Raw genomic sequence first — 26,528 nt, 5'->3', positions numbered from 1 at the left:
CAGAAGCATTAAAGCCCTTCATATTTCATACGAACATTAACAAATATTTTAATATGTTTTTACCAATCTTAGCTTCTGTTTGGCGAGACCAATAATAAACTATTGAAAAAGTGTTCCCACCATATGACACAATAGAACAAATGTTATCTGGGAAAGAAGAAACTCACCCGTACGAAACGTTTGACGCACATTAACACTTCATCCCACCGACTTGCAAATGATCCATTTTCCATGTTCCTTGCTCCCTCGACTATAACGGTCAACTTTAATGATAAATATTGTACCAGCATCACCGTAACTACGCTTCGCAACTCGAATTCTTAGCACTGGGTTCCCTCCCAACACCGCCGCGTGAGCACGAACCGCTATTACCGAGCGCAGCATGCATAAATAATGCTTCTAATGAATAACTGAACGGTTTTCGGTACGCCTGCAGCCTTCACCTTTTCGTGTGTTTTTGGTGTGTATTAGCGTGGCAGAGTGGCACCATCTTATCCAACCGATCAGACAATTCATCCATCTTCTACTAGTAGTTTCCATTATCTTATCGATATGCTTCCTGGATTGAAAACTTCACAATGTTACCCCACAATGCAAACGGAACACAACGGAGGTGGGTCTGGAAAATTTGCTACTTTCCGAGCGACAAAACCGACGCGTACCAATGTTGTACCAAAGTTTGCCGAGTAGCATAGATATGATTCCGATACATCGACGACTAAACTAATAACCAATCCATCTCCAAATACCCCCCAAGGGAAAATGAGCCTAACGTTCGTTCCTTACCCATCTTTACGCTTGTACTTCGTACTGCACCATCGGTCAGAGTGATATTGATGACACGCGGTGCTTACGGAACGTGCTACAGGTTGCCACCATTGCTGCATGGCTACAAAGCTGCACGAAGTTTTACCCGTGAAGGCCCGGCACCGGACGGCCGGCCTTCTCGCATTGAAAGGAAATAAATTTCAGTCCATTATTTATGTATTCCATCCCAGGTTTGGGGAACACGGGTAGCTGTGAGTTTGTGTTGCGAAATAGAAAGAAAAGCTGCACAATGTGCTGTAAAGCTAAGCACGTCCGGATGATCGATCCATCTCGCCACATCGTTGGGCGGAAGTGTAGAAAAGAACCTTCAACCGGGGCAGATAACGCAAAAGTACGGACGCCATAGCAGAAAGCTAGACTCGCTCGCTGTTGATGAGGTGATGGAGGACATCTTTCTCATTTACAATCATGCTTCATCTGCAGACATCATCCCACCACCCGGGGGTTGATGATGAACGGGATCGAAATGAGGAACAACGGTTGGGCACGTGGTGCTGGCTAGGGGGATGGCAATACGGCGATAGATTTTCTCTCACCAATCATAACTATGCATATGCGCGCATCCGCGCGAACAGAATCCCTTTTCGTGGGCCACAACGACTTCGGGGGATAACTTTCCAACCAAACACGAACCGGATCACCAACACACACACATCTCAGTGTTTCGTTAGACCAGAAGAAGAGCACGTGCGCTGGATTCTAGTTGGTTATTGGTTTGGTTTCTTGTTTTCGTGAGATAAATTGCTTGCCTTCATAATTTAATATGCGGCAACATGACAAAACAGCGCTAGCATACACGGTGAGAAAGTTTTACACCAGCACAAAATGGCAATTTTCTACAACCTTGTAAAAGCCAAGAACCATGCCGTGGTGCGTTATACCGAGCAATTAATCTCAATCGGAAAAGGGAAAGGAAAGTACAAAATGAAATGGAAAGTAACATTAATTACATCAATTGCACGAATTCCCTGATGAGCATTTAGTCTGAAATAGAGAAAATTTTATTACAAGAAAAAAATAATCGATCCACCATTCAGAAACGATCGGAACGCACAGGTAATAAATCTGCTCAGTAGCGTCGCTCCAACGCTGGGGAAAACAGTTTTCCTGATAGAAACTCCCATTGGGAGTTTAGGCAATATGTAGTTTTTTTTCTGTAGAATAATTACTTTCCCATCAAGCTCTTGTATCAATCGTTTGCTGAATGTTCACACATCACCGGACCGACTTAGTCACTCAAACAGAACGTCCTCCTCTGGTGCGCATATTAAATGGGGATTTCCTGTAATATGTGTCTATTCACACACTGACTCTAGCCATGTTATCATCATCACCTTCATCGATGCATTCGGTCGGAACACCTGTACACATGGGATCTAACCAACCAAAGTCGGAGGAGAACGATGGCGACGACAGGGTAAAAGCAAATGTTTAGATTTATTGTGCATCTCTACTGCCATTCCCCTCGTGCAAGGTGAAGGTGGTAAAGCGTGCTTATGCAATTTGCATTTACCATCGTACCGTGCACCGTACGTTTATGATAAATGCAACAGAAACAACGGAGCAAACTGAGGTGAAAATGGAAATTTGCTAGCCATTTACAGTTTTGTTTTTCTTTAGCATAATGGCAGCTAAATGCGTACAACTAGCTTCGAAGAGTTGTTTTGTTTGTATTACTACTTACTTTGTTGTATTACTACTTACTTAATGATAAAATTAATTATGACAACATATTGCGGTACCGTGGCCAGAATTTTAAGACTTCATTATTGTTGTCCGCAATATTGATAGAAGTAAAATACTCTTCTTAACTTTATTTTCGTTAAGCTTTGTTTTAAACGCCTGAAAGTATGCAATTAAAAGTTTAATGATCACCAATGATCACACTTTTTGGTCTAATACTACTTTCACCGTTTATTTTTCTAAACCCGAAAGGGAAATTGGATCTTTTTCAACTATTTTTCTGATGTTGGTCATTCAAAAAAAAACCCATTGCGTAACTTTAGACACGTGTACGTGTACGAAAAGCACAGCATTGAAGAAGAAAACAAATTTCAGATAAGATTACTGATATGATTTCCCAAGGTATTCACACTTTTCAAGGGGGAAAAAAACAATATTATTTGCTGTATCAAATATCAAATAATACTTGACAGATATTTTTTTTAAAAAAACCTAAAACATAGGATTTTCTTTCAAATAAAGACAGCAACAAAAACAAACAGATCTCCTTAATCTTTCACTTCCTACAACCTTCAGCAATGCAATCACATCCCTCATTGTGTCTCTCTTACTCTTGAGCATTTGCTAGCCACTGTATAATTTCAAATTACTCTCCTATTTCCTCCGGCAAATGGGATCTGCGGAGTGACTGAAATTGCTGCACCATAATGACGTCAATTTTACACGCCATCTTGAAGGAAGCGATCATCAAGTAGCGCTCCCCAAAAGGACGGTCTTCCAACTTGTTTGTAATGGAACGCCGGGGGAATACAAACTGTTCCACTTTTTCATCTTCCATCGGTTTAAGGTCACATCCGACGATCTTTGAAGCGGGGAGGTCAGGGTGTAGAAAGATGGTACAGAGATTCTACGATGAGGGCCAGAGCACTTCCCAACTCCCTTATGGCACACGATGCGTCTAATGAGTGTAGCATGTTCTTTAACACCAAATCGTTAACGGTCGCAGGCCAGCAAAAACAAAATTAGTGTGAGAAGGTTTAATCGTTTACAAGACGATGGAATGTCCCTTATTCTTGCAACATTCTGCACTACCTTGGACACTGAACCATTTTGAAAAAAAAGTAACAAAATAATAGGAAAAAAATCTCTTTTAGATCTAACACCTACTTTCAAGTGTTGTTTAATGGAACTAAAATGGTTTGCCGAGGTTGTTACCTTTTCGTTCTTGTATATCGTACCGTACACACTTCCCAGTGCATCATGGTGCACTTGCACGGAAGAAAGTTTATTTGCCAACCAACCCATCTGCAGCTAACGTAGATTGATAGAAAACGAACTACATCAACATCCATTTATCATCCAACTAAAACTAAAGCTCTGGTGGTGGTGGTGCAAGCAAAAAAAAAGATCCTTTTTTGCCACTGTACCTACAACATACGGTTTTCATGGAGTTTTATTTTCTTGCACAGCAAGTTTCGATGGTCCGTTATTGGGAAGCGACACGTAAAAGCATTAAACAGCTGCTACTCATACTCTATTTCCGTGTGCCGGGGCAGCATGAGACGTTGGACGAAACTTAAGCAAGGGAGCGGAAACAAAAACCGTTCCGGAGAGTCTTATCAACGGGCGCACTGATTAAACAACAACCATAACTCCCAAGGTTGGGCTCGCGTGAACCAGTATTGGAGCGTTATTTTTTTTTTGTAATCCTTTCCTCATTCACCTGATAAAGCTAGCCTCAGGGCCGAGGTACCGTGAAGTTGCCATTTCTTCATCGGTAATCTCACATCGTGAGGCATTAACGGTGACGAAGAATTTTTGCAACCTACATATCGCCTTCACAGTTGAGAGCATTAAAACTTCCTCTGTTTGCTTCGGTACGATCGGACAAATGTTACCAGTTCAAAGAGAATGAAAAAGGATTCCTACACTGTATACGATGTTGCTTGTTCGAAGTACAATTGCAACGAAACAGCGACACAGAACGGTTCGTTGTGTTTATGTTTATTTTATGTATTACAAACCGAAAGTGATTACTAAAAATGGCACATACACTGACATCCATCAGAAGAAACAGAACAATATTTCTCCCGGGTTGCAGGAATGTTGCAAATGCTGCATTCGAGATGCTGCAGGTTTATCCCACACATTGCTCTGGCAGACAAAAAAGATCACTGATAACACATCTCTTTCGGTTGGATTGTTTATTTTACTGATAGAGAATCGTCCACAACGTGCACGTACGTTTAAGCGCATGTATATTTACGTTGCAAATGGAACATATATTTGTATTTATTCAACACTTTTAGTTAGGAATAGAAAATGTTTTCATGCACAATTTTTTTGGTTTTTAATAGAAAGCATTTTCTAAATGTAATTTCGTAAAAGAAGCGCTTCACTTCTACGTATCAACTTTACAGTTATCAATTACGGTTTTATTTCATTGACAACCAATGGAAGTGTGTCACTTCATATCAACATAATTGACATACATTTTTAATAATTCTGCTTCATCCAGAAACCGCGCACCGCAACCGGAAAATCACAACGTGAGCTGTAATCCAATAAATGCTGGGCGTTTTGGGGAAGCAAAAATTGGAAGCGGAAAATGAAATGGCTGTGAGAAAATAAAAATATATAAATGAAACAAAATGTACATTTCAAAAATTACAATCTGTCTCAATATCATCACTTTTCCATCTACCACCCCCCCGGTGGTGCTAGATAATTTTATTAAAGGTGAACAGGGTTCGGCAAGCTTTTTCGTGAAACAGGCAATGTCATGTTATACTTTTAAAAATATTTCAAACAAGCTGCTAAGCTGTTGAAGTTAAGCTACATAATTAGGGGTAAGGGAGGCGATCTTGTAATATGTAAAGAAAACGTGTATCGAATCTTATTTGTAACAGCTTCCCCAAAGCAAAACTTTACAATTTCAATAGACGAAAGAATCCTTGAGAGATCAATTGCTTTAGTCAGCTGAGGAGTAAAAAGCCTGTAAAATATGAAAATCAATAATGCAGTATTCAAAAACGTACCTATTCTGAATAAGAATCTCAATAGTCCTATGGATCACTGTGGATTTAGGATTACCTATTTTTAACTATTGATAATGGGTCCTTACTCTTCCCACTCGTCCTACAAACACTTGTTTGAGAAAGGTAAAACTATCATTGACATGTTAACAGCAAACCGGTGATGGCAAGAAATAAAAACCTCCATAGGAAATGATACAATTGGCTCAAGTTCGACCAAAATAGAACAGATTTTTTTTTTACAAAGTGCACCTAAGAATATTAACATTTAGCTTTAGATAAAAGTCCACTCATTACACACCCAACACTAATATTTCTCAATAAAAAGAGTTGTGCCTATTATCCGTGATATTCGCTAATCCGGCAGGGACCGAGTCCCGATGGGCACGGACAATCTGCGATCCACTGTAGTATGATTGTGAATCCTGCGTATGGGTTACAGTCCAGATGATATTTGATACATGGTCCTGTCGTGAGGCGCCGCTAACAGATACACCTCCGAGACTCCCATTATTCATTATTTTTGACGTACAATATTACATCAGTAAATTACAGAAAGCTACAGGAGGAGCATATTTAGGCCAAATTAAGAAGAATAAGATCCATCGAATTAGGACACTTGATGTTGTATCATGTACATGCTGCTTATCTCTTAATACAAATAGCCCCAGTACATGAAATCAGATTTATTTTTGAATTTTAAAATTCTCCCATAGTTACCGTATGTACTTTGAAATACTACGAACTCCAGGAAAAGCATTAAAATTTGAAAATGCTTTCTAAAGTTGTTTAGTAGCCACCAACGCGTAAAAACGCCGGTAGTTAAATCGAGTTGGGAATATTAAAAGCATCGCGCAGTGGATGTCGTGGACGAATCCAGGAGCCGTAAAATTATCTCTATGTATCCCTTTGAAAGCCTTAAAAATAATTTAATCGCAAACGAAATAAAATCAGCTGGCGGGAAGCATTTTGCCAATCCCTGACGATGAACCATTTATGCTGCGTAGTGTGCTGGTGGGTTCGTTTATGTGCGCGTGTGTATGTTGCTGGTGTACGAAACCCACGGAGCCATTTTATTTTTATTTCATTTCATTATCCCGCGCCCTTATTTCCTTCGTTTTTTTTTCCAAGCGCCTAGACAACTTTTTCCACGAAATATCCGTAACGGCGGAATTGCGCGCACCGTACACCAAAAAAAACACAGCACCGTGACACGCAGTAGGAAAATATATGTGTGTGTATCCCCGCCGTTACCATATGGTGCGCTATTTTCATGCTATTTTCCACCCAGCCCCAAAAAGTGGGATGGGGAAGCACTTTAAAATTGCACCGTGTGCTATGCTGTGCCAGACGGAAGTTGATACCACACCTGAGCGGAATACTTTCGTACGAATAAAAGCGCGCGCATCATCGTTCGCAAGATCATAAAGGTGTTATAGGAACAACTTTTATCCATTGGAGGTCTATACCTGGCTCTTCGTAGCGAGTTGTTAAAGGGTAACTTCTAATCCACTTCAATAAAAGGAAGTAGTTAGCGTCACTATGGAATCATAATACACGTTTCCCATGTTCATATGGCGTTCATATTTTATCTTCAGATCAACAAAAGCTACATCTTGCTAGAGCCCTTTTTCTACAAAACTTTTCCTGAACATATCTACTTTACACCCACTTTTATTATGTTTATTAGACTGGAAAGAAAATATGGACCAGTCTCACAACATTCTACATTTTTCTATGTCACACTGGCGTACTGGGACGCTACAAATCGCGCAAAGGAAAATTTCTTTCCCAGCAAGTGGGTGGGTCAGTAGCAAGCACCCAAAAAAAACAGGAATAAGAAACAAACCACCCACCTAACCGACGACTGGTTGATTGTGTTTTGCTACTAGATTTTTCTCCCCCATTTTTACCGCATCAAATGGAAGTCTTGCTACTGACACACTGGCGCGTAGAAAAGGTCATGGCTTACGGGTACGGACAACCGGATAACCGACCAAAAACCGGAAGCAGTAAGTCTTAAGCTCGGTTTCAGTCGCAAACGCACGATAGTTATTTAGAGCATTTGTTTTACTAACAAGCAATGTGTGTGTGTGTTTGCGTATATCTATTTTAAAGCTCTTAACAAAAACATTCTCTTTGCTGACCGTAAAACAGTGCGATCAACAAAAAACGAAATGAAATAAAAATATCAACATCGATCTGGTTTCCTTTCTCTCTCTCTGTCGGGAGCCGACAAAACGACAAGTTTGCCTTGGGAAAGCCAGGCACTTTTACAATGATTAGTAACCGAAACGGAAAACGGCCGGTTTCATACCGGTACGACTTTAGTGAGAACAACCACTAGGCACTAGGTAAGAAATTAATTTACATTTTAATGACATGCAAACATTCCTGGCCCCGTCGTACAAGCACTATTGGACGAATGGGTTTCGTTTGTTATTTGCCAGCAAATGGTACTTTAACGAAATTTAACGGACCTTACTTTGAGTAACATTCATAAATTCTCTTACATGCGTGAAATTGTACGCAAGGTCAGTTCTCAACCGAGAAAAAGCGATCGAAAGGATCGAAATGTCGTAATGCGGCACACCTTTGCCTTCATAATGCGTAATGGTGTAACGCTGTTGGACACTATTGTTGGCACATTTCCAGACCAGTGTGGGTGTTGTGCCTTTCTTCGATAATGAGCATTTGTGCCTTGGTTCAGTCCGCTGCCGATTGCAAGCTACAGCACATTCGCACAACGCATTGGTTTGTAACAGCTGTTTCGATTAGCGACTTCTTTCCGACATTCGGTGCAACTAAAACAAACTTGAAGTAAATTTTAAAAGCATAAATTTGAACGATTTAATGTAAAAAAGAATAATGATGGGGGGTCAAGGGTTACGATGACTTCCGGAAAGGATACTCCATTTCTAGGACAACCCCATGACCTAAGTGCCAACGTGACACCACCAACCACTTACCGGGAGAGATGCTTGAGCAGTTGATTCTTTATAATGGACACCATTGTTGCGCCACTTTGACCAAGGCTCTCGGATTTTCGCCTTCGATTGCCTTCACTGCACACACTATCGGGGGGAAGTATGGGATGCGCTTTTCTTTATTTTACCACCCTCGCTCGCTTACTCTCTCTCTCTCTCTTTCTCTCACACACATAAACACTTTTTCTGTGGCCGGTCTAACTTTCCAGCGGCACTTGAGTCGCAGCACTGCTACTTCCGGAAACACTTGCACCCTTCTGCCACCCTTCTTATCACATGCCTGGGAATGACGATGCTGGCATGTGCATCGCACATGACAAGGGGTAAAAATCGACCACACACATTCAGGCTGATCACACACAAACACACACACCTTCCAGGAGAAGGCCTGGAACACCTTCCTTTCTATATTCGATTGACACTTTTTCACTTTTCCCACCCCAACCTAGCACTGAATCATGCCATCGTTAACACTTCGGAACTGCGTGAATTGCCTACTGCCGCTAGTGTACGGAGTGATGTAAATTCCTTTCTGACTCCGTTTACGGGTTTCCGTTTGCCCTTGCCATACCCTTACACCAAGAAACAATAGGCCTTCGGGGTTGCCACTGGAAACAATCTTTTCACTTTGCCTACTCTGCGTTACGCATCATCGACAGGTCTATGCTTCGATGGTTGCCACGCACGCCGCGGACACAAGCTACAACGTTTAATCGTTGCTGATAAGAGAACGGAAAATGCGTTTGTTAGCGGAAAACAAGAGGACGATAAATGTACGTCCTTCCCGAGCTATCCGAACGTAGTGAAAACAAATCTTCTTCTTATACAGTGCCCTTTCTTCACCCAAGTCCTTTTTGATTTTGTAATTGACGTTTACATGCATTGGATCAAGGCTATTATAGGAGACCAGGTGGTGGAAAGCAGTGTGTTTTGACATTTTGCGACATGACATATGGGTTCCCGAAGGAGCGCGCATTTTGCTGTCAAATCAGATCGTTGATCAAGGCAATTCCACGTGAAAATCGATAGCGATTGAAGCAAAAATTCATATTTTTCATTTTTCTGCGCTATTTGCACTGATAAAATCATTCGAAAGTATAGAAAGCGAGTGTATTTTCATTATTTTGTTGTGATTGGGCAATTACTCTGTGAATTACTTTGTTATTATTAATAGCAAACAAAGAAAGCAGAATGCCGAACCCGTGTGCTGTTGCATGTTGCAAAAACACCCCTGGCTCTGTTAAGAGACAAGGAATTTCGGTAAAATTTCATAAATTTCCTACGCATGGTGATTTACGTGTGAAATGGATACAATTTTGCGAACGGGATGCAAATTGGCAACCTCCGAAATGTGGTGTTATTTGTTCCAATCATTTTCGGGAAGAGGATTACCAAATGTTATCTCGAAGCGGGACCAATACAGGATTGGCGAAACTTTACCCAAATGGTAAGTATTTATTTCATTTTTTTTTAATTATTTGCCAATTCATAATTGGCGATTTAATGTGTTTCTTAGTTTTATAAACGTGTTTGTCGTTACATAACAGATACGGTCAATTCTCGTGTATACGTGTAATTAATATTATAATTTGTTAGGTTAAACTCATATATTCATATAAACAACCATAAATACTTTGTCAGGAGGATCTAGTTACAATTCATGAAAAACAAAAAGCACACAAATACAAACGCTAGATGGTGAAAATTACTTTGAAATATTAAATTATGCTAAAAAACGAGTCAAATAATGCACGCAACAATATTATACTCTTCTATTTATGCAGTATGGCTATACTAAATTCATACAATTGCTGCATACATTAACAAACAAGATCAAAGGGAAATCAAAATCAAAAGTCAAAATTAAACTTAAAAATTATTCTTTGTTGTTTCATAATGATATTTAGAATTATATTTTTTGAGAGGTGTTATTTCTGGTATTTTACTCTTGGTTTCGAATTAATTATGTTTTCCAAGCGAGCAAGTTTATAGGTACTCAATAGAGTTTAGATGAAAGACAGAAAATGTATATATAACTAGTTCAATAATAAATGTCTAGGATCTACAAACGAATAATGTTCTAATACGATCATTTGTTTTTCAGCTGTTCCGTCAATCCGTTGTGTTCTTACTCCAAGTAATGATACCATAAACAATTTAATTGTGGGTGATAATGTTGGTGATAGTGATATCGAAAACATGAATTTTAATTCAATGTTTACGAATCAAACGAATATTTGCCAAAAAACAAACGTTTCAGACAATGGGACAATCGCCAAATTAGAAAATCAGCTACAAAATGTGCTGGACGAAAACAACCAATTACGCAACGCAAATAAAGTTTTACAGGAAAAAATTGAAACAATGAAATCTGAAAATGAAGTTTTCAAAAAAGAAAACAAAGCATTGAAGACAGAGATTGAAAAGATAAAAAAAAATAGCATTCAGCCTTGCGAGCTAATCTCGAAAATGAAAGGTTTTTTGAAAGGAACATTATCTTCGAATCAAATAGACTTGATTATGAAGGAAAAAAAACGTGTTAAATGGAGTAAAAAGGAAATAAGTTCTGCTTTCACCTTGCGTTATTTTGGAAAAAGAGGTTACCACTACATGGCCAAGGACATGAATTATCCCTTACCATCAATTTCGACGCTTCAAAAGTACGCTCGAAAAATTGATCTCAAGCAAGGAATTTTAGAAGATTTGCTTGTTTTCATGGGAAATTTTGCAAAAGAATTGACCAAGAGAGATTGTGAATGCATATTGAGTTTTGACGAGATGAAAGTAGAGAACACATTAGAATACGATCCTGCAGCTGATGAGGTAGTCGGTCCCCACGATTATATACAGGTTGTTATGGCAAGAGGACTGTTCAAACAATGGAAACAGCCAGTGTATATAGGTTTCGATCAAAAAATGACGAAAGAAATTTTAATGGAGCTTATTCAAAAATTAAGTTTTAGGGGAATCAATGTTGCTGCAATCGTAAGCGACAACTGTTCTACGAATGTAAGCTGTTGGAAAAAATTGGGTGCTCAAGACTATACGAGACCTTATTTCGAGCATCCAGTTTCCAAAAATAACATTTATGTTATACCTGATACCCCTCATTTGCTTAAATTAATTAGGAACTGGTTGGTGGATTATGGTTTTAAGTATCATAACAAAATAATTACTGCACAGCCCCTTTTTCCTTTGATTGAAGCAAGAGGAAAAGCGGAAATGACCCCTTTATTTAAATTAACAAAAGGTCATTTAGTAATGTCGAGTCAGGAACGACAAAATGTGCGTCGGGCGGCGCAGCTTTTATCAATGACCACAGCAAAATCGCTGCGAAGATACTCAGATGAAGATTCAGTGAAGAATTTGGCAGATTTTATTGATAAGGTATACTTATGGTTTAGTGTTTCAAATTCGTATACCCCACATGCAAAAACTGATTACAAACAAGTTTTCAAGGGCACCGACGACCAAATAGAAACTTTAGATAATATGTACGAACTTATGTCGAATATTGTTGTCTTAGGAAAACATAACATGCAACGGTTTCAAAGTTCTGTATTAATGCAAATCACATCGCTCAAAATGTTGTTTAGAGATATGAAGCAGATTCACAACATAGGCTACATAGCAACACACAAGGTAAGAAAACAACCCAATACACTAAGAAAAATACAAATCCATTAATTATGTTTTTTTTTTCAGCTCAATCAGGATGTGCTGGAAAATTTTTTTTCACAGCTTAGACAACGAGGAGGAGTACATGATCATCCTTCTCCTCTGAACTGTACTTACAGAATCAGAATGATGATTTTAGGAAAAACACCTAGTATTTTACAGAATCAAACATTCAATCCAGAAAACAATAATAACACCGAGAATCCAGAAGAAGACCATGAGAATGACCTATCTAGGGAGCAAGACTGCGAAAATTTTATATCTGCAGTTGTTTTTTCCAATGCAGAAATTATTCCATCACTTCCGAGTATTACGGAGATGGAAAATGAAAATGCAATATTCTTGGATAATTCTAGCGATGAATCTAGTGAAGGTAGTAGTAATGACGTTCCGTTACAAGAACAGGAAGAAGATGGTTTAGAGTATATTATTGGATACATAGCCAAAAAATATAAAGATAAATTTCCAGACCTCAATTTAGGGTGTTATACACACAAAATATATACAGAGCATAGCTATGCACAACCACCCTCATTTGTGGAACATTTGTCTGCAGGTGGTCTTTTTAAGCCATCAAATGATTTTTTGAGCGTAGGCCATAAAATGGATAAAATTTTTCTTAAAATCCATAAGGGGGGAACTTTATTGAAAACAAAACAAATTGTAAAAAGGCTAACAATTCAGTTGCATAGGAAAATACCGAATTTACCTTTGGAAATCGTTAAAGCTTTTGCTAAACAACGAATAATAGTGCGAATGCGCTACTTAAATTTTAAAAAAATTGAAAACACTAGGAACAGTTCAAACATTAGGAAAAGAAGTATAAATGATAGCAACAGAAAAGCATCGCAAAAGATGAGAAAAATTATAAATTAAGCTTCTATCAATTCAAATGTTTATTGATACAAATATTTGAAAGTGTACATAATTGGTGAGATTGAGATTATTTCTATATGACTTCTAAGGTCATGCCGGTCATTTCTGGCTTACTAGACTTATTTTTACCTCGTAGCAGGATAATCAGTGCTTAAAAGGGGACGGGGAGGCGGGAGGCGGTGGGGAGGGACGATCCTGAAGGGATGTGATACCCAGTTCGGTGGTTTACATAAACGGATAATAATGGTTTAGTCCATTTTATGACTTGTTTGATATGTTACACGATTTGATATGTTACATGGAATATTGCATTCATTAATCTGATTCTAATCTGATGTTTCATTGCTTGAAATTTTTTAAATGTGTTGCGATTGCTTTGTTTCATTCAGTGGAACATCGTTGGTTCGTAACACTAAAACACCAGACTATTCTAACTAAGTAGTCACAGAGTGGCGCCGAGACGTATCCACAAGGATTTTTTCGTCTATACTATCCACTTCCGAAATGTTTAACCGATGTGGATGGCGAAGGCTCGTGGAGGTTTTAGTCAGTAAAAATTTGACAGTATGCAGGGGGTAGTCCCCGTCTAAATGACTTTGTGCATCCCTATGGAAGGTTTCCTCCACGAAAAAAAAAAAAAAAAAAAAAAAAAGTATATATGTATGTATTATCTTATCTCTTCCACAGCTAACCCGGTATATCGTAGAAAGGTACGCGTTCAACTATTTTGCAAATTTAGGACACGGTTATTAAAAAACAAACAGCACTAGAACTTATTAAGGCGGGAGAGTTAACATAAACATCAAGGCCAATAAGTATTGATTTGATAAGAATTGAGTATTGACTTTGTTTTCAAAAGATATTTAATCACTAGCTACTTGAATTTGTTACCAGTCATTCATTTAACTTTGGTTAAAAAACAATTAAACCATTCTCAAAGTTATATTTTTTCAAATTAGTTTTCCTTTAAGCGTATAGGTTTGTCAAAGCGCTTCAGGCTTTGTGTCGAAAGAGTGATTTTTTTGTTTCTATTGTTCATATCAATTTATCAAATTGTTCAATTCTGTAATTTATACTCTCTACTTTAAAAGGCCTTGTCTTATATAAAAACGATGTGATAAATAATATCAAGTTAAAATCGTAGCGATATAAATTACAAATTATTATTTATATCTTATTTTCGAATAGACTGACCATCCACGTTAAAATAATAATTTAAATTAATTTTTTTTACAATTTTACCAATTTAATTTTAGAAACAGGGATAAACGGCCGACTTTTGAATTCAAATATGACGTATGGGTTCCGAAGATGTCACCCGTCGGAAAGCCCTATTCCACCACCTGGTCTCCTATAATAGCCTTGCATTGGATGTACACCCGTAGGTTGAGGGCTTATATGTTTGCTCGTTGGTGAAGTTGGATTCATCCCGCATTTCTAATGTAATTGATTATATTAAATCGTTAAAAGAAGTTCTTTTTAAAGGAATAAAATAAGGCGATTAAAGACAAGCTCCTCAGCAATAAAAAAGTTAATTTTATGTCCATTTTAACGTCGGAATCGGTTTGTTTGCATCAAGTTTGGTAGTGTGCGTGCAATCGGCGATGGAATACCAATTGACGTTTTTCGTGGCGGCTTGTTGTGACAACTTCAATGCGGGAAAAATAGTTGTTTTTCAACCAGCTTTACATCTATTTCTTTTCCTGTGCATCAAATAGTGAAACTTTACCGTTTTGTTGAAATAAAAATGGCTCCAGCAAAAGAACACGATTCAAAGACGAGTGAGCGTTGCTACTTTCATTCATCAGTGAGGAGAAATTGTTGATAGTAACCTTACAAATATGCGTTGTTTACACTATTTCAGGTCAGCATGCAGCACCACCGGTCAAGAAGCCCAAGCTGGAGGATGTGCACGATGAGGATGGTGGAAACAGTGGACACTTGGCCGTGAAACGGAAGCAAACTGTTACAGATCGATCGAAACAGTGTCCCTATCTGGACACAATCAATAGACATTTGCTTGATTTTGATTTCGAGAAGCTGTGTTCCGTGTCGCTGACCCGCATCAACGTTTATGCGTGTCTGGTGTGCGGCAAATACTTTCAGGGTCGCGGTACCAACACACACGCGTACACCCATTCCGTGGCGGAGTCGCACCACGTGTTTCTGAACCTATCCACGCTTAAGTTTTACTGTTTGCCGGATAACTACGAGATCATCGATTCGTCACTAGACGATATCAAGTACGTGTTGGATCCGGTATTTACCTTGCGGGACATTCGTAGCCTAGACCGGGAAGATGTGAAGCAATCGCGTACGGTTGACGGTACGTTCTATCATCCGGGTGTGGTAGGATTGAATAACATCAAAGCCAACGATTACTGTAACGTGATCCTACAGGCACTGTCACACGTGAAACCGATCCGTGACTTCTTCCTGATGGAGAAGAACTATGCCAACATTAAGCGACCTCCGGGTGATACGGCATTTACGCTGGTGCAGCGTTTCGGCGATCTGTTGCGCAAACTGTGGAATCCACGGAACTTTAAGGCACACGTTTCACCGCATGAGATGCTGCAGGCGGTCGTATTGTGGAGTAACAAGCAGTTCCAGATCACGAAGCAGGGCGATCCGATAGAGTTTCTTTCCTGGTTTCTGCACAGTCTGCATAAGCAACTACGAGGAAATAAGCAACCGGACTCATCCGTAATTAATCGTAGCTTTTTGGGTGAAATGAAAATCTACACCCGGAAACTACCACCAACGGAACTGGACGATGTTCAGAAACAGCTACTACTGGCTACAGATGAGTATCAAGAAAAGGAAGAAACGTCCACATTTCTGTATCTGACGTGTGATCTACCCGCGACGCCACTGTTCATCGATGAGCTGCGGGAAAACATTATCCCGCAGGTGAATCTGTACCAGCTGTTGGCCAAGTTTAACTCAATCTCGGAAAAGGAGTACAAAACGTACAAGGATAATTTTCTGAAACGATTCGAAATTACTCGCCTGCCAAAGTATGTCATCCTGTACATAAAGCGTTTCACCAAGAACACGTTCTTCTTGGAGAAAAATCCGACCATCGTAAACTTTCCGGTCAAGTAAGTAAATCCACATACGCATTCAATATTCGTGGTTTAATCAACTCTTTTTGGTGTATTTTATTTTAGAAACGTCGATTTTGGTGACATATTGACGGAGGAAAACAAAAAAACCCATCAATACACCAAATACAATCTGGTGGCAAACATCGTGCACGACGGTGAACCCAATTCCGGCACCTACCGGTGTCACATTCTGCAGAAAAGCACCAACCAGTGGTACGAAATGCAGGATCTGCACGTGACCAACATTCTGCCACAGATGATCACCTTGACCGAGGCGTACATCCAGATCTACGAACTGCAGGAAAACGACGAAACGTAAACCAGTGTTACTGTTCGAAGTTTTGCTTCGTAGCATTTCATTTACTTGTGTTTCAATAGATACAATTTTACGGCTGGAAGTAAACATAAAATGTTTATATGAATTTCTGGACATTTACGAAAAAAAAATCATTGAAAGAATCTTGTTGAGGGCAAAAAAAGGACTCTCAATTCAATGAGGAGTGTATGTGAAGTATGTTTCAAGCACATATCACAACACTACATATAAAGTAAAGTTTATTTGTTTCGATTGTTGTATTTCTTCCTTAACGCTACCCCTGTGTAGTCTAATTTGATTCTCCTGAGTGGAGAAAATATTGTCGTAAAGTGGTGTTGGTGTGTGTGTGTATGAGGAGGGTTCTGGATTCCGAATCATATATGTATATAGATCTATAAACTATGCAGCAATACTCCTCTCAATACTTGTTATACATTGTGTATATATATAAATAACCTAACACATCGGCTCTCCAAAAACAGGCCAACACCTTCTGCTGAATGCCAATCTGGGACGTAAACCTGATGAAATCTTAATTGCTAAATATTGCCTGTTATTTTCCTCCCTTTGTGAAAACCACAATAATGTTTTGTTTCGCCTTCGCTTTGCGCACTTTACACGAACAAACGATCGTTTTCTAAACAACTATTACTTTGCCTCAGGTACGGATACATGTTTGCTCGCTAAGTTTTTGTGTATTGGATGGTAGTGGTGCTAGACACTTCCGCATCTACCAAGATTGCAGAAAAAGCGCGGTGGATCAAAACGGTTGCTTGAGATAAATCGCAATTCTACCCACACAACGTTGAAATGAAACAATTCATTGAATAGATACAATTGCTCAAAAAACTCGGAAGCCTGTTCACAGTACTTATCGTATAATCCTTTTTAGGAGGGAAACAATAAAAAAGAAAGCTAATAATACTACTCATTCTAGAACGAAATTGTTATCCTACGCGTTAATTTGAAATCATTTAACAGGCTATAAAAAGGGAAGGCCACGCTTAGGGTTATGCTCAGGTTGTGCATCTTTCAGAGGAGCAACGCAAGCGATAAAACATAAAATAAGCGAATTAAAATAGACTAAAGGCCGTAGGTGAAGGATAGTAAACGTATCCTTAAGCTGCTTAAGCTGCCTTTGCGTTAGGCGTCAACACATTTTGAATGCACTTCCGGTGGAAGAAAGACAAACGCCAATCATTCAGTCTCTTCAGTACTAATGCTTCCCTTTTCCTACTCGTCACTATCCATCGCCGTTGGGATACCGTTGTTGCTATTGCTGCTGCCCCCGATTGGGTCGTACTTTTGTACCAGATTGGAAAACGAAATTGCCCCATCGTTCGTTTGCATCACGTACGTGAGCACGCTATCGATCTGCACCTGACCGATTAGATTGTTAAAGAACAGATCTTCCAGATCGCACTTGGAGTTGAGTGCACGCAGTGTCGGTAGCTTTAACAGCAGCTTCATCAACCGCTGCTCACCCTGTACCTGATCACGCTGATGATCGCCATCACCGGCGCCACGGTGCTGATGTTGTCGATGATGGTGGTGACGGTTCTGGCGACGCTCGTAATAATCCACATCATCCTCATCGTTTTCATCCTCCTCGGTAGCGCGAAGATTTTCCTCACTTTCACTACTCGCAAGCCGTGCGTGTCGATCGCGATAATACTCCCGAAACTCGACCAGTATGTGCTCCTGCAGCTTTACCAGATGTTGATTTTTTTCCTTATCTTGCAAGGCATTATCTGCGGTATTGAAAACCATTAGACGATTAGTAAAACAAACGTAAAAGAAGGGATAAAGATCAACTAACCGGGATTGAAGATCGATAGTAATCGCAAATACGCGTACTCCTGGTCGGTCAAATTCATCTTCTGCAGATCGTTCACAAACTCCTGTATCAGCAAGATGTACTTCTTCAGGTAGTTGATGACGTCGACACTATACTTCTTGTTCAGGATGACCGTTTTCATGTATTGGATCAGTGCCAGCATGATCGTGTTAAACGAAAGCTGACCACTGCTCTGTGCCAAACCGATCATAAACAGTTCCGGCCACACCTGGCGCACCAGTTCACCTTGAAAACCATCACTAAAAAGAGAATGTGAAAGGGAGGAGAGCGTGCGTTATTCATCAACCGCTTCAGAAATGTAACGTAACATGCGATCCACAGCACAAACCTGAGCATTTGGAAGACGTGATTCTTCTTCATCCAGTTGACCGTCGCAAACAGCAACCTCGAACCGGTCTCGCACACGTAATGTACGCTCAGATAGTTGGGCAGCACGTTTGGCACCTGAATGTCGAAGGCTACACAGCTCTCGGTCAGTATCGATTCGCCCCGTCCGATTCCACCATAATCGAACTCAATGCACACCTCATCGCTGCTACTGTTTAGCTCAGACTTAATACCAAAGTTGTTGTTAAGGCTGCTGTTCAGCTCTTGCTCCATGTTTTGGATAAACTCCAGCGAGCTGCACAGCAACGATTTATCCAGCGAGCCCGTCTCACTGGTATCCATCGCAAGGGACGGAAAGTGAGCTCCACCAGACGACACATTCGAATTACTTCCGCGCAAACCCACGCCACTACCACCTCCTCCGCCACCACCACCATCACCACCGCCGCTCCGATCAACTGTTGTATCGGCGGCAAGCAGAGAAGCAGCAGCGGCTGCAGCTGCCGCCGCACTGGGAGTCGTGGCACCCAACGTTGCACTCGACATCGCTACCGCTGCTACGGCTGCCGTCGTATTTAATCCAATCAGCGCAGCAATCGAATCGGCCGCACTCGTCGACACATTCCCCAGCTCCGAACCGGTCTGCCGATCGGGTACTTCCATCTTCAGCGATTGCAAACTTCCGAACGGGCTTCCGGACAATCCACTACCACCCGCACCAGTTCCGACACTACCAGCCCCACTGGAAGCAAACTGGTGGCCAACCGAGCTGGATGCTGCAGGTCGTTCCGACTGTACGCCATCACGGCCGATCGATTTGTCACCGAACGTACGCTTGCTAAGGTTCGCGGTAAAGTCTGCCAAACTAAACCCGGGCAGATAGTTCAGGAAAGAAGCGGCCGCTGCTGCCGATGATACGGAAGAGGATGCTGCACTCGCACCTTTCGATTCACTTTTAACGCTTCCACCATGATGATACTCTTTGTTGCGATGCGGATTATACTTGCTGTTCGGGTTCGGTCCCATCTGACCGTCCTTCTTGTCGATGATCGGTTTACGCTCGTGCTGGACGGCTGTAAGCAAAAAACCAGCAGTTTTGGAAATGAAAATAACAACAAAACGTAGCCAATCCTTCGCGGTACAAGATACATACAATCGCTGCGCATACCGCATGCGAGACACTTCTGCAACCGGCAGTACTGGCATCGGTTCCGGTGGTGCTTCGTAACCTCACAGTTCATTGACCCACGGCACTGGTAGCCAAGCTGCTTCCGGATCGAGCGCTTGAAAAAGCCTTTGCAGCCTTCACAGCTGATCGCGCCATAATGACGACCGGAGGCCCGATCGCCACACACCAAACACAGCTCGATGCTGACACTGTTCTGCTGCAGCTGCTGCTGATGATGGGACGATTGGTAGGTTTTGTCGTCGAGAAGATTACCGTGGCCAGACGAACCGCTGCCACTGCTGAGCTGCTGCTGCAGATGCATGCCTCCCTCTAGCTTCATAATCTGTCGGTGAGCGAAAGAAAGAAACGTAATATGTTAGTATTTATTTGTGTAATTAATTAAGTATAGCAAAACGACAACCTTAAACCAAAAACGTCCATTTACGATCGAATTGGTTATTCACTTCCGAACAAATACACTCGACAAATGTCGCGGTAAACATGGAACAGTGTGGAAGCAGTCAACGTGTCCTACTGCGCGTTGAGCGACTTTCCAACTCTCCCAGCCAAGCCCGTTCACCTGTTGCTTCTAGCTACAAAAACTGTCCGTACGGTACACGGTACCTAATGGAAATGATTGCTACTGCCACGATACCCTTCGATACCTTCGCGCCGAAAGGGTATGGAAAGAGAACGAAAGAGAGAGAGAGAGAGAAAGAGAGCAAGATAGCGCACATAAATTCTTTCCCTCCGTCAGTCGGAACTAACCCTTGCATCGAGTGAACGTTACATCATCAACACGATCATCATCATCATCATCATCTTGCAACCTTCTGTGATCGTTGATTCCTACCGTCTACCAGGTAGGTTCTTCGCTGCCTACTACAGAGGTCAAAGCTCTGGACGCTTCTGGCGTTGGCCGCAGCACGGTTCCCGCTTTATGCTGCTTTTTCTTTCCCACTTCTACCGCTTTCCATGGGCCTCTGATTGGAGTTTCGTTTCTATGCTCTATCTCGCTTTCGGTCGCGATCTAACATTACTTCTGGATGGTTGATTGTGCGCATCTCTCTATGGAGTCTCGGTGTGCGGTGGGCTGACTGGTTGGCTGGCCCAGAGTTTCCTCCCAGCACAACCCACTCGTCCCACAGCCATACCAGGCTACTGTTTCTCCACGTAATTTGTAGGGATGCTTCTGGTTCTGATGTTTCCCGTTGCCGACTCTTTACGAATGCCTTCTATGTAGTTCCCAGCACCATAATCTCGGCACAGAAAGGTAAGGTTAGGCCGTGCACAGATGCGTGTACAAACACACACACACACTTATAGCCAGCTGTGTGTTGCATTCGCACCTGCATTCGCCACGCACCCCGCGTTTTACGTTCGCTGGAATCATGGAACCTCGGTAATTCCCGAACGCTGATGCTGATGGAAAGATTATTGCACCTGAATCGATACGATACGGTCAACTGCTTTAAATCTTTTTTTTCTTTTTTTATACAATTTTGCAAAAATATGAGTTTGAAGATGGACGCTTCAATTAATGCATTGGATGAATCAAAGGGCATGTATCAGAGCAATTGCAAAATTAACAGTAGGGATTGAAGTTTACATTTTCCAATATCTTATAGAATATTGAAGATTATTTTAAAACGAAATGTTTGTTTCAAAACGAATATATTTTACCAACAATAAATAGCTATAATTAATTATCTCAAATAAAAATCATCATGAGTTTTATCTGTTGCAAGTTAGTTCATGTAGAATTTATACACAGTTCCGTAGTATACATCAAGGCCATTCAAGTGATGATCACTTGGTAATACACGATTTAACAGCAAACTCCCATTCTCAGATAAAATCTCGACTCGGCTTGATAATGGTCGACACTGGGGTATCGAGTCAATTACACCAAGGGTTATTGAGTGATAAAATTTTGTTGACTGACATTTCCGTAGTATTTTCAAATTAAACTAAAATATGTTGAGGTAGATGTGAAATCCTCAATTTTGAACAAAATAAGGTTGTTTCTGTATAAATGACATAAGCGAAAGGAATAAAATCTTTCCAAGTGTCTGATTGTTTCAAATTCCACTTCAACTTGAAAGGCAAGGGCACTATCAAATGTATTCATCTGAAGTATTCCGTACTTTCAGACCTGAAGTCAGCACAAATGTGTAAATAAAATTTAATTTTTATAATGAAGCTTACAGCTTCTACCGATCGCATATATCACACACGAGGATCGCTCAATCTGTGCTTCCCATCAACGAAATCGCATCGCGCACAACAGTTCGCGCTCATAGTGCACCATATTTATACACATTGTCCGACTAGTATGATGCACACCTCTCGTCTACTACTGCTCCCCCAGAAAACCGTCTTCCATACGGTCAACTTCAGTGAAGCGGCAGCAATACATCCAATCACGGCCGGATGGTGAGTCCAAAAGAGAAGGGTGGCGAGTCGCGGACATCGACCACCGGTCACTCACTCACACCCTTTCCCCGGGGGAGAAAGATTGGATGCCCGTTTTGATAGATTTCATTGAACTTTACACGCGCGCGAAGCGCACTCGAGAGACAAACGATGCTTTTCCCGCTTTCTTCCACCCAATTTCCATCACGCCTTTTCCCTGCTACCTACCCATACGTGGTAGTAGCGCCCTTTTCTCGCGGCTCCGGCTGTTCATTATGGCCACCGTTACGCCTCGTCATAGTTCTTCCCTTTTCCGGGCGTCCCCACCACCCTCCCCTTCCATGTACCATTCCTGCCTTTTTGGTGCTTCTACTCTACACACACAGAGCGCAAGGTGCTCTCAACGGTGACGCAGTAGCACCGATCACCACCGATCCATCGCAAAAGGGCCCTATATACACGGATGGGTTGTAAGTGCGCCCCGATGGTAAGGTTGGAGGTGGGAGGGGATTGGAGAAGAAAAAGTTGCCTACGAAGTCACTTTTTCCCCCGACACGATCTAGTTTTAATTTCTTCGCTGCGTATGAAGAGCGCGTGAGACAAACACAGCTATACCGCGCGAACCATACCCGTTACAAATTACTCGCTTGGAAGTTAATCATGTTGGGGATAGGATAGGGGTAAATGTAATTTCTTAAAAATCGCGTAAAATCTAACAAGGCTGAACTTGATCGAGAAGCGCTAAGGGGCTTGCTTTAATTGAATAAAAACCCGTACGTACAAAGTACGTAATCTATGATCATCCATGATCACATTTAAAATATCGTTTTAGCTTTTTGGCAAGCATTTGTACAATACCTAACGTTTGAGGGACGCATGATAAAAAATATAAAACATATTCAAACATTTTTCCATCCTTATTTCCTCGGTCAAAATTTAAAAGAATTATCTCAAAGATTTCATGGATTAAAAACGCCTTAAAGTATGCAATTACTGATTCGAAGAACACAGTTTACAATTAAAAAAAATAATATAAATATTTCGGCAAGTGGTTGTTGCAGCATCCAGCATGACTTGAAGGTCTCGCGGTAAAAAAAAATCTTCAACGGAACTCAAAGTTTGCTATGCTATTTTGCAAGATAATGTTTCTGTACTAATACATAATTGGATCATAATTTTAGCATCTTATCATTATTTTCGGTTTGTCTGTTTTTGACTAACAACAGCAAATATTTATTCGATATTCAACCCTCTTTCATCAGCAGCGAGAAAAGTTGTTTTGAATATAAATAGCTTTGAATGAAATTAATTTTCTATTTATATCTCCTTAGTAAATAAGTCCCTTTCAACTCGAAGTTGAAAAATTCTTTTCTTAAGAGATTAAAAACCTGTCCCAAAAAAAAAACACTCCCATTCCGGCAGTTTTGTTGTTTCTTGCCATATAAAACTCGCACACAAACAACCAATCCAGGAGCGGGTTTGGGTGACATTCACCTCGCGGAGGCCAACATTCACCAACAGTTTTTTGCTTTGCTTGCTTGCGTTTCATATGTTTTGTTTCGCCAGGTGTGTAAACCTGCCCCTAGAGGGAGAAAAAAAAGAACCCGTTCGTTCATTCGAAACAAGGAAGCGAGAGGATCGCGTGCGAAAACAAAAAACAAACCCCCAAACCAGCGCGTGTACCCTCAAGACGAGACACTTTCAGATCGGCATAATCTGTGTGTGCCAATTGGAAAAGGTCGGCTGTCGCGCTTTAGTTCGGGGTGATGTGTGTGACTATGACCACCTTCATCCCCAACTTCCAACCTACCCTCGGTAAGGTCTTGTAAGGGGGTAGTAACAATATGGCACTGTATTAAGCCGCGCCGCTTTGTGCGGTGGCAGAAGACGGCGACGGTTGTAGCATATTAAAAAACCTGAGGGGACGATATTTACATTGACCGATGGTTGGCACTCTATAACGCACACCAGCATGCAGACGACATTTGATATCGTGAAGCCGCGCTACACGGAACGAGGGGAAAAAAGGTGAAACGATTTGATTTCCCTTTGGCTTCCCTGCTCCGGTTTAGATCGAGCTGAGATGCTGATCGCGCGCTGATCGTTAACAATGGCGATGGCTCGGGAAAGGAAACGGAACGATAAACGAACCGAAGCGAGAGCGAGAACGATCTCGATCGATCATCTCCATCAAAACGGTACACTAGCATAGGAACGACCACAAAAGGGCTTCCCCGGTGCCCCACGTTCCACACGTTCAGCCCTGTTCTAGAGCGGTGTCAGCAAAACGGCAGCAGAATGAAGTCGTCAGGCAGAATTGCATTCTTGCTAGAATGAAAAATGATTTAAAAATTCCCGCTACCAATTACGCAAACATGCAATCACCACAAAACCCTTCGTACCGTACGATCGCGATCGTCTGTCACATTCACGTTGCTGACATTCTCTTCCCAACGGTGGCCTGCCAGGGATAGGCCAAATGTCACGATCTTGTTCTCAGCTTCTCACACACCCATTCGCAGGTAGCCAAAAGCATCGTTTCACTACAAAAGCAAGAAGCGAAAGGTGAACGACGGTGAATGGTCGAAAAATTGGATCACTTTAAGGATTCGCTTTGTAAACTTTTATTGGACATTATCTCCCTTCATCCTCTTGCCCTCCGCGTTGTGTCCCCTTCCCGGTGACATTTACCTTCATTCGTTAGGGTTGGTGGGGGTTCCTTTCACCCTTGGCCGGTTGGGTTTGCTAGTTTCTTCCTGTTCTTCTGTTGATTGAAACGGGAAACGTTGCCCCTGGGCAAGCTGTGACGAGACAATTTCTAACGGGAAAATGGAGCGCCTGATGCGATGCCTGTTCTGCCTTACGTCTTCAAAGTGGGAGGCCCCCTAGTGCAACAATCTTTTCAATCGCACGGTTCACGGTCACACGGAGCTCTTTCAACATCGTTGGTGGTATTTCCGTAAGATCAACAACGTCATCAGAACACGGTACACACATTCACCTGAGGGTGGAAACACTATTGCGCACAAACACACACAGAATAATACACAAACACACGCACGTTCAACAAAAAATCGCACGTGTACTGCAGGCTGTTTCCGATTCCGACTTTTTCACCCTTTGACAAAACGCTATTGTGTAAGCACAAGATTTATGTGCGGCTTGTAAATTTATGGACGGAATATGGTTCCACACAGGACACTACACACTTTAAGAACGACACACAAAACAAGCACCGACTCTGAATGGGAGAAACAATTACACTTCACTAGCGACCGCAAAGAACTCACTCGCTCGGTGCTGTCCGACTGGTATGAAGGGATGCGTCTTAGCAGGTGCGATGTCGTCGCAACATTTCGAATGGAAGCAGGGAAGAGCACTGTTTCGAAGCGAGAACCTGTTTCTCTGCCTCAGCGCACAACTTCCACCCAGCGATTTCGCGGAACAGCGCGACGATCCCGTTTTTTCCTATGTTGATCTCTTTGTTTTGACAGCAGCCGTGGAGATTTGTCCATGTCAAGCAGCAACTACACGTACGGAGATCATAATGAAGGAAACCTTTCTGGTAGAAAAAAAAACATAATTTCTGCTGATTTTGTAATAGTTTTACTGGTAAAAATGAAATATTTGTAAGCTGAATAGGAAGCATAATTCAGTCTACTCGTACAAAAGCTAGAAGCGCTGAAAAAGGAAGTAATGTAATTTCATTACATATCGTCATATGTGTCGTGTATACGCAGCTTTATTTTTCGTTCAAATTTGACAGATCGATGAGAACTGACATTTCCGGCAAGTCGCGCAAGGTAAATAGAGAACACTGTGCGCTCTCATTTATGTTGGCATCGTAGCATAAATCAACCCTTCAATGTAAAACACAAAAAATGGTAGGAAGCTTATGTTTTTGGATGTTACAAAAGGATAATTTAAATTGTTTAATAATGAAACTATTTCTAGGTAATCTACCCTTGATACTTTGAAAATATTCTGATGTTTGATGAATTTTGCATTTTAGAAGCACTATGGGTGTAGCGCTAGGGGTGTCCAAAGGAATGTAGTTTTATTACCAAGGAAGAATTGTTTACATTAACCATCACCATCAGGACTCTATCGAATCCTTTCGTGGCCTTCAGTTCGATATGGATAAATAAATTACCAGACGTTAGACATATGGTACATTTCATCCCGCAACGTCTGTTTTGGATGTTCTTCGAACGTCGCTCGGAAAGAGTTGTGTCTCGCGTCTAGCT

The 26,528-nt window shown here is 41.2% G+C and overlaps 3 protein-coding genes across 5 annotated transcripts in view; 1 reads left to right on the top strand and 2 right to left on the bottom strand.

Moving 5' to 3' along the window:
• Nucleotides 1–9,398, bottom strand: part of LOC125763788 (UHRF1-binding protein 1-like) — a 28,696-nt gene extending 19,298 nt beyond the window's left edge. Inside the window, exon 1 of one of the 2 annotated variants that reach the window (XM_049427305.1) lies at nt 8,516–9,398. In XM_049427305.1, the coding sequence (XP_049283262.1) occupies nt 8,516–8,559 (44 nt within the window). In that variant the 5' untranslated portion in view covers nt 8,560–9,398. The remainder of the gene's footprint in view (nt 1–8,515) is intronic. The other variant, XM_049427304.1, reaches the window with a different exon arrangement.
• A 5,115-nt stretch (nt 9,399–14,513) lies between these two features.
• LOC125763792 (U4/U6.U5 tri-snRNP-associated protein 2) lies at nt 14,514–16,619 on the top strand. The gene is made up of 3 exons (XM_049427311.1): nt 14,514–14,868; nt 14,952–16,191; nt 16,261–16,619. Exons 1-3 carry the CDS (start codon nt 14,835–14,837, stop codon nt 16,514–16,516), a joined length of 1,530 nt encoding a protein of 509 aa, XP_049283268.1. The 5' UTR covers nt 14,514–14,834; the 3' UTR covers nt 16,517–16,619.
• A 67-nt stretch (nt 16,620–16,686) lies between these two features.
• On the bottom strand, nt 16,687–25,812 carry LOC125763791 (nuclear hormone receptor HR78). Of its 2 annotated transcripts, XM_049427310.1 has the most exons (6): nt 24,973–25,812; nt 24,684–24,824; nt 19,852–20,209; nt 18,700–19,771; nt 18,333–18,610; nt 16,687–18,264 (listed from the first exon to the last, which is right to left on the bottom strand). In XM_049427310.1, exons 3-6 carry the CDS (start codon nt 20,204–20,206, stop codon nt 17,747–17,749), a joined length of 2,223 nt encoding a protein of 740 aa, XP_049283267.1. In that variant the 5' UTR covers nt 20,207–20,209; nt 24,684–24,824; nt 24,973–25,812; the 3' UTR covers nt 16,687–17,746. The 2 variants fall into 2 exon arrangements, with proteins under 2 accessions (XP_049283267.1, XP_049283266.1); XM_049427309.1 differs by lacking the exon at nt 24,684–24,824 and having other exon boundaries at nt 24,973–25,811.
• Nucleotides 25,813–26,528: the final 716 nt, after the last annotated feature.

This window comes from Anopheles funestus, chromosome 2RL, assembly GCF_943734845.2.
Source record: "Anopheles funestus chromosome 2RL, idAnoFuneDA-416_04, whole genome shotgun sequence".
Classification (NCBI taxonomy): Eukaryota; Metazoa; Arthropoda; class Insecta; order Diptera; family Culicidae; genus Anopheles; species Anopheles funestus.
Note: the sequence above shows the minus strand (reverse complement) of the source record. Positions and strands in the feature narration are given on the sequence as shown.

Coding starts and splice junctions, on each gene's coding strand:
- LOC125763792 (XM_049427311.1), top strand. CDS start 14,835: ATGGCTCCAGCAAAAGAACACGATTCAAAGACGA. Junction 14,869..14,951: donor AGAACACGATTCAAAGACGA/GTGAGCGTTGCT, acceptor ACACTATTTCAG/GTCAGCATGCAGCACCACCG. Junction 16,192..16,260: donor ATCGTAAACTTTCCGGTCAA/GTAAGTAAATCC, acceptor ATTTTATTTTAG/AAACGTCGATTTTGGTGACA.
- LOC125763791 (XM_049427309.1), bottom strand. Junction 19,772..19,851: donor ATGCGGTATGCGCAGCGATT/GTATGTATCTTG, acceptor TTTTGCTTACAG/CCGTCCAGCACGAGCGTAAA. Junction 18,611..18,699: donor CACGTCTTCCAAATGCTCAG/GTTTGTGCTGTG, acceptor TTCTCTTTTTAG/TGATGGTTTTCAAGGTGAAC.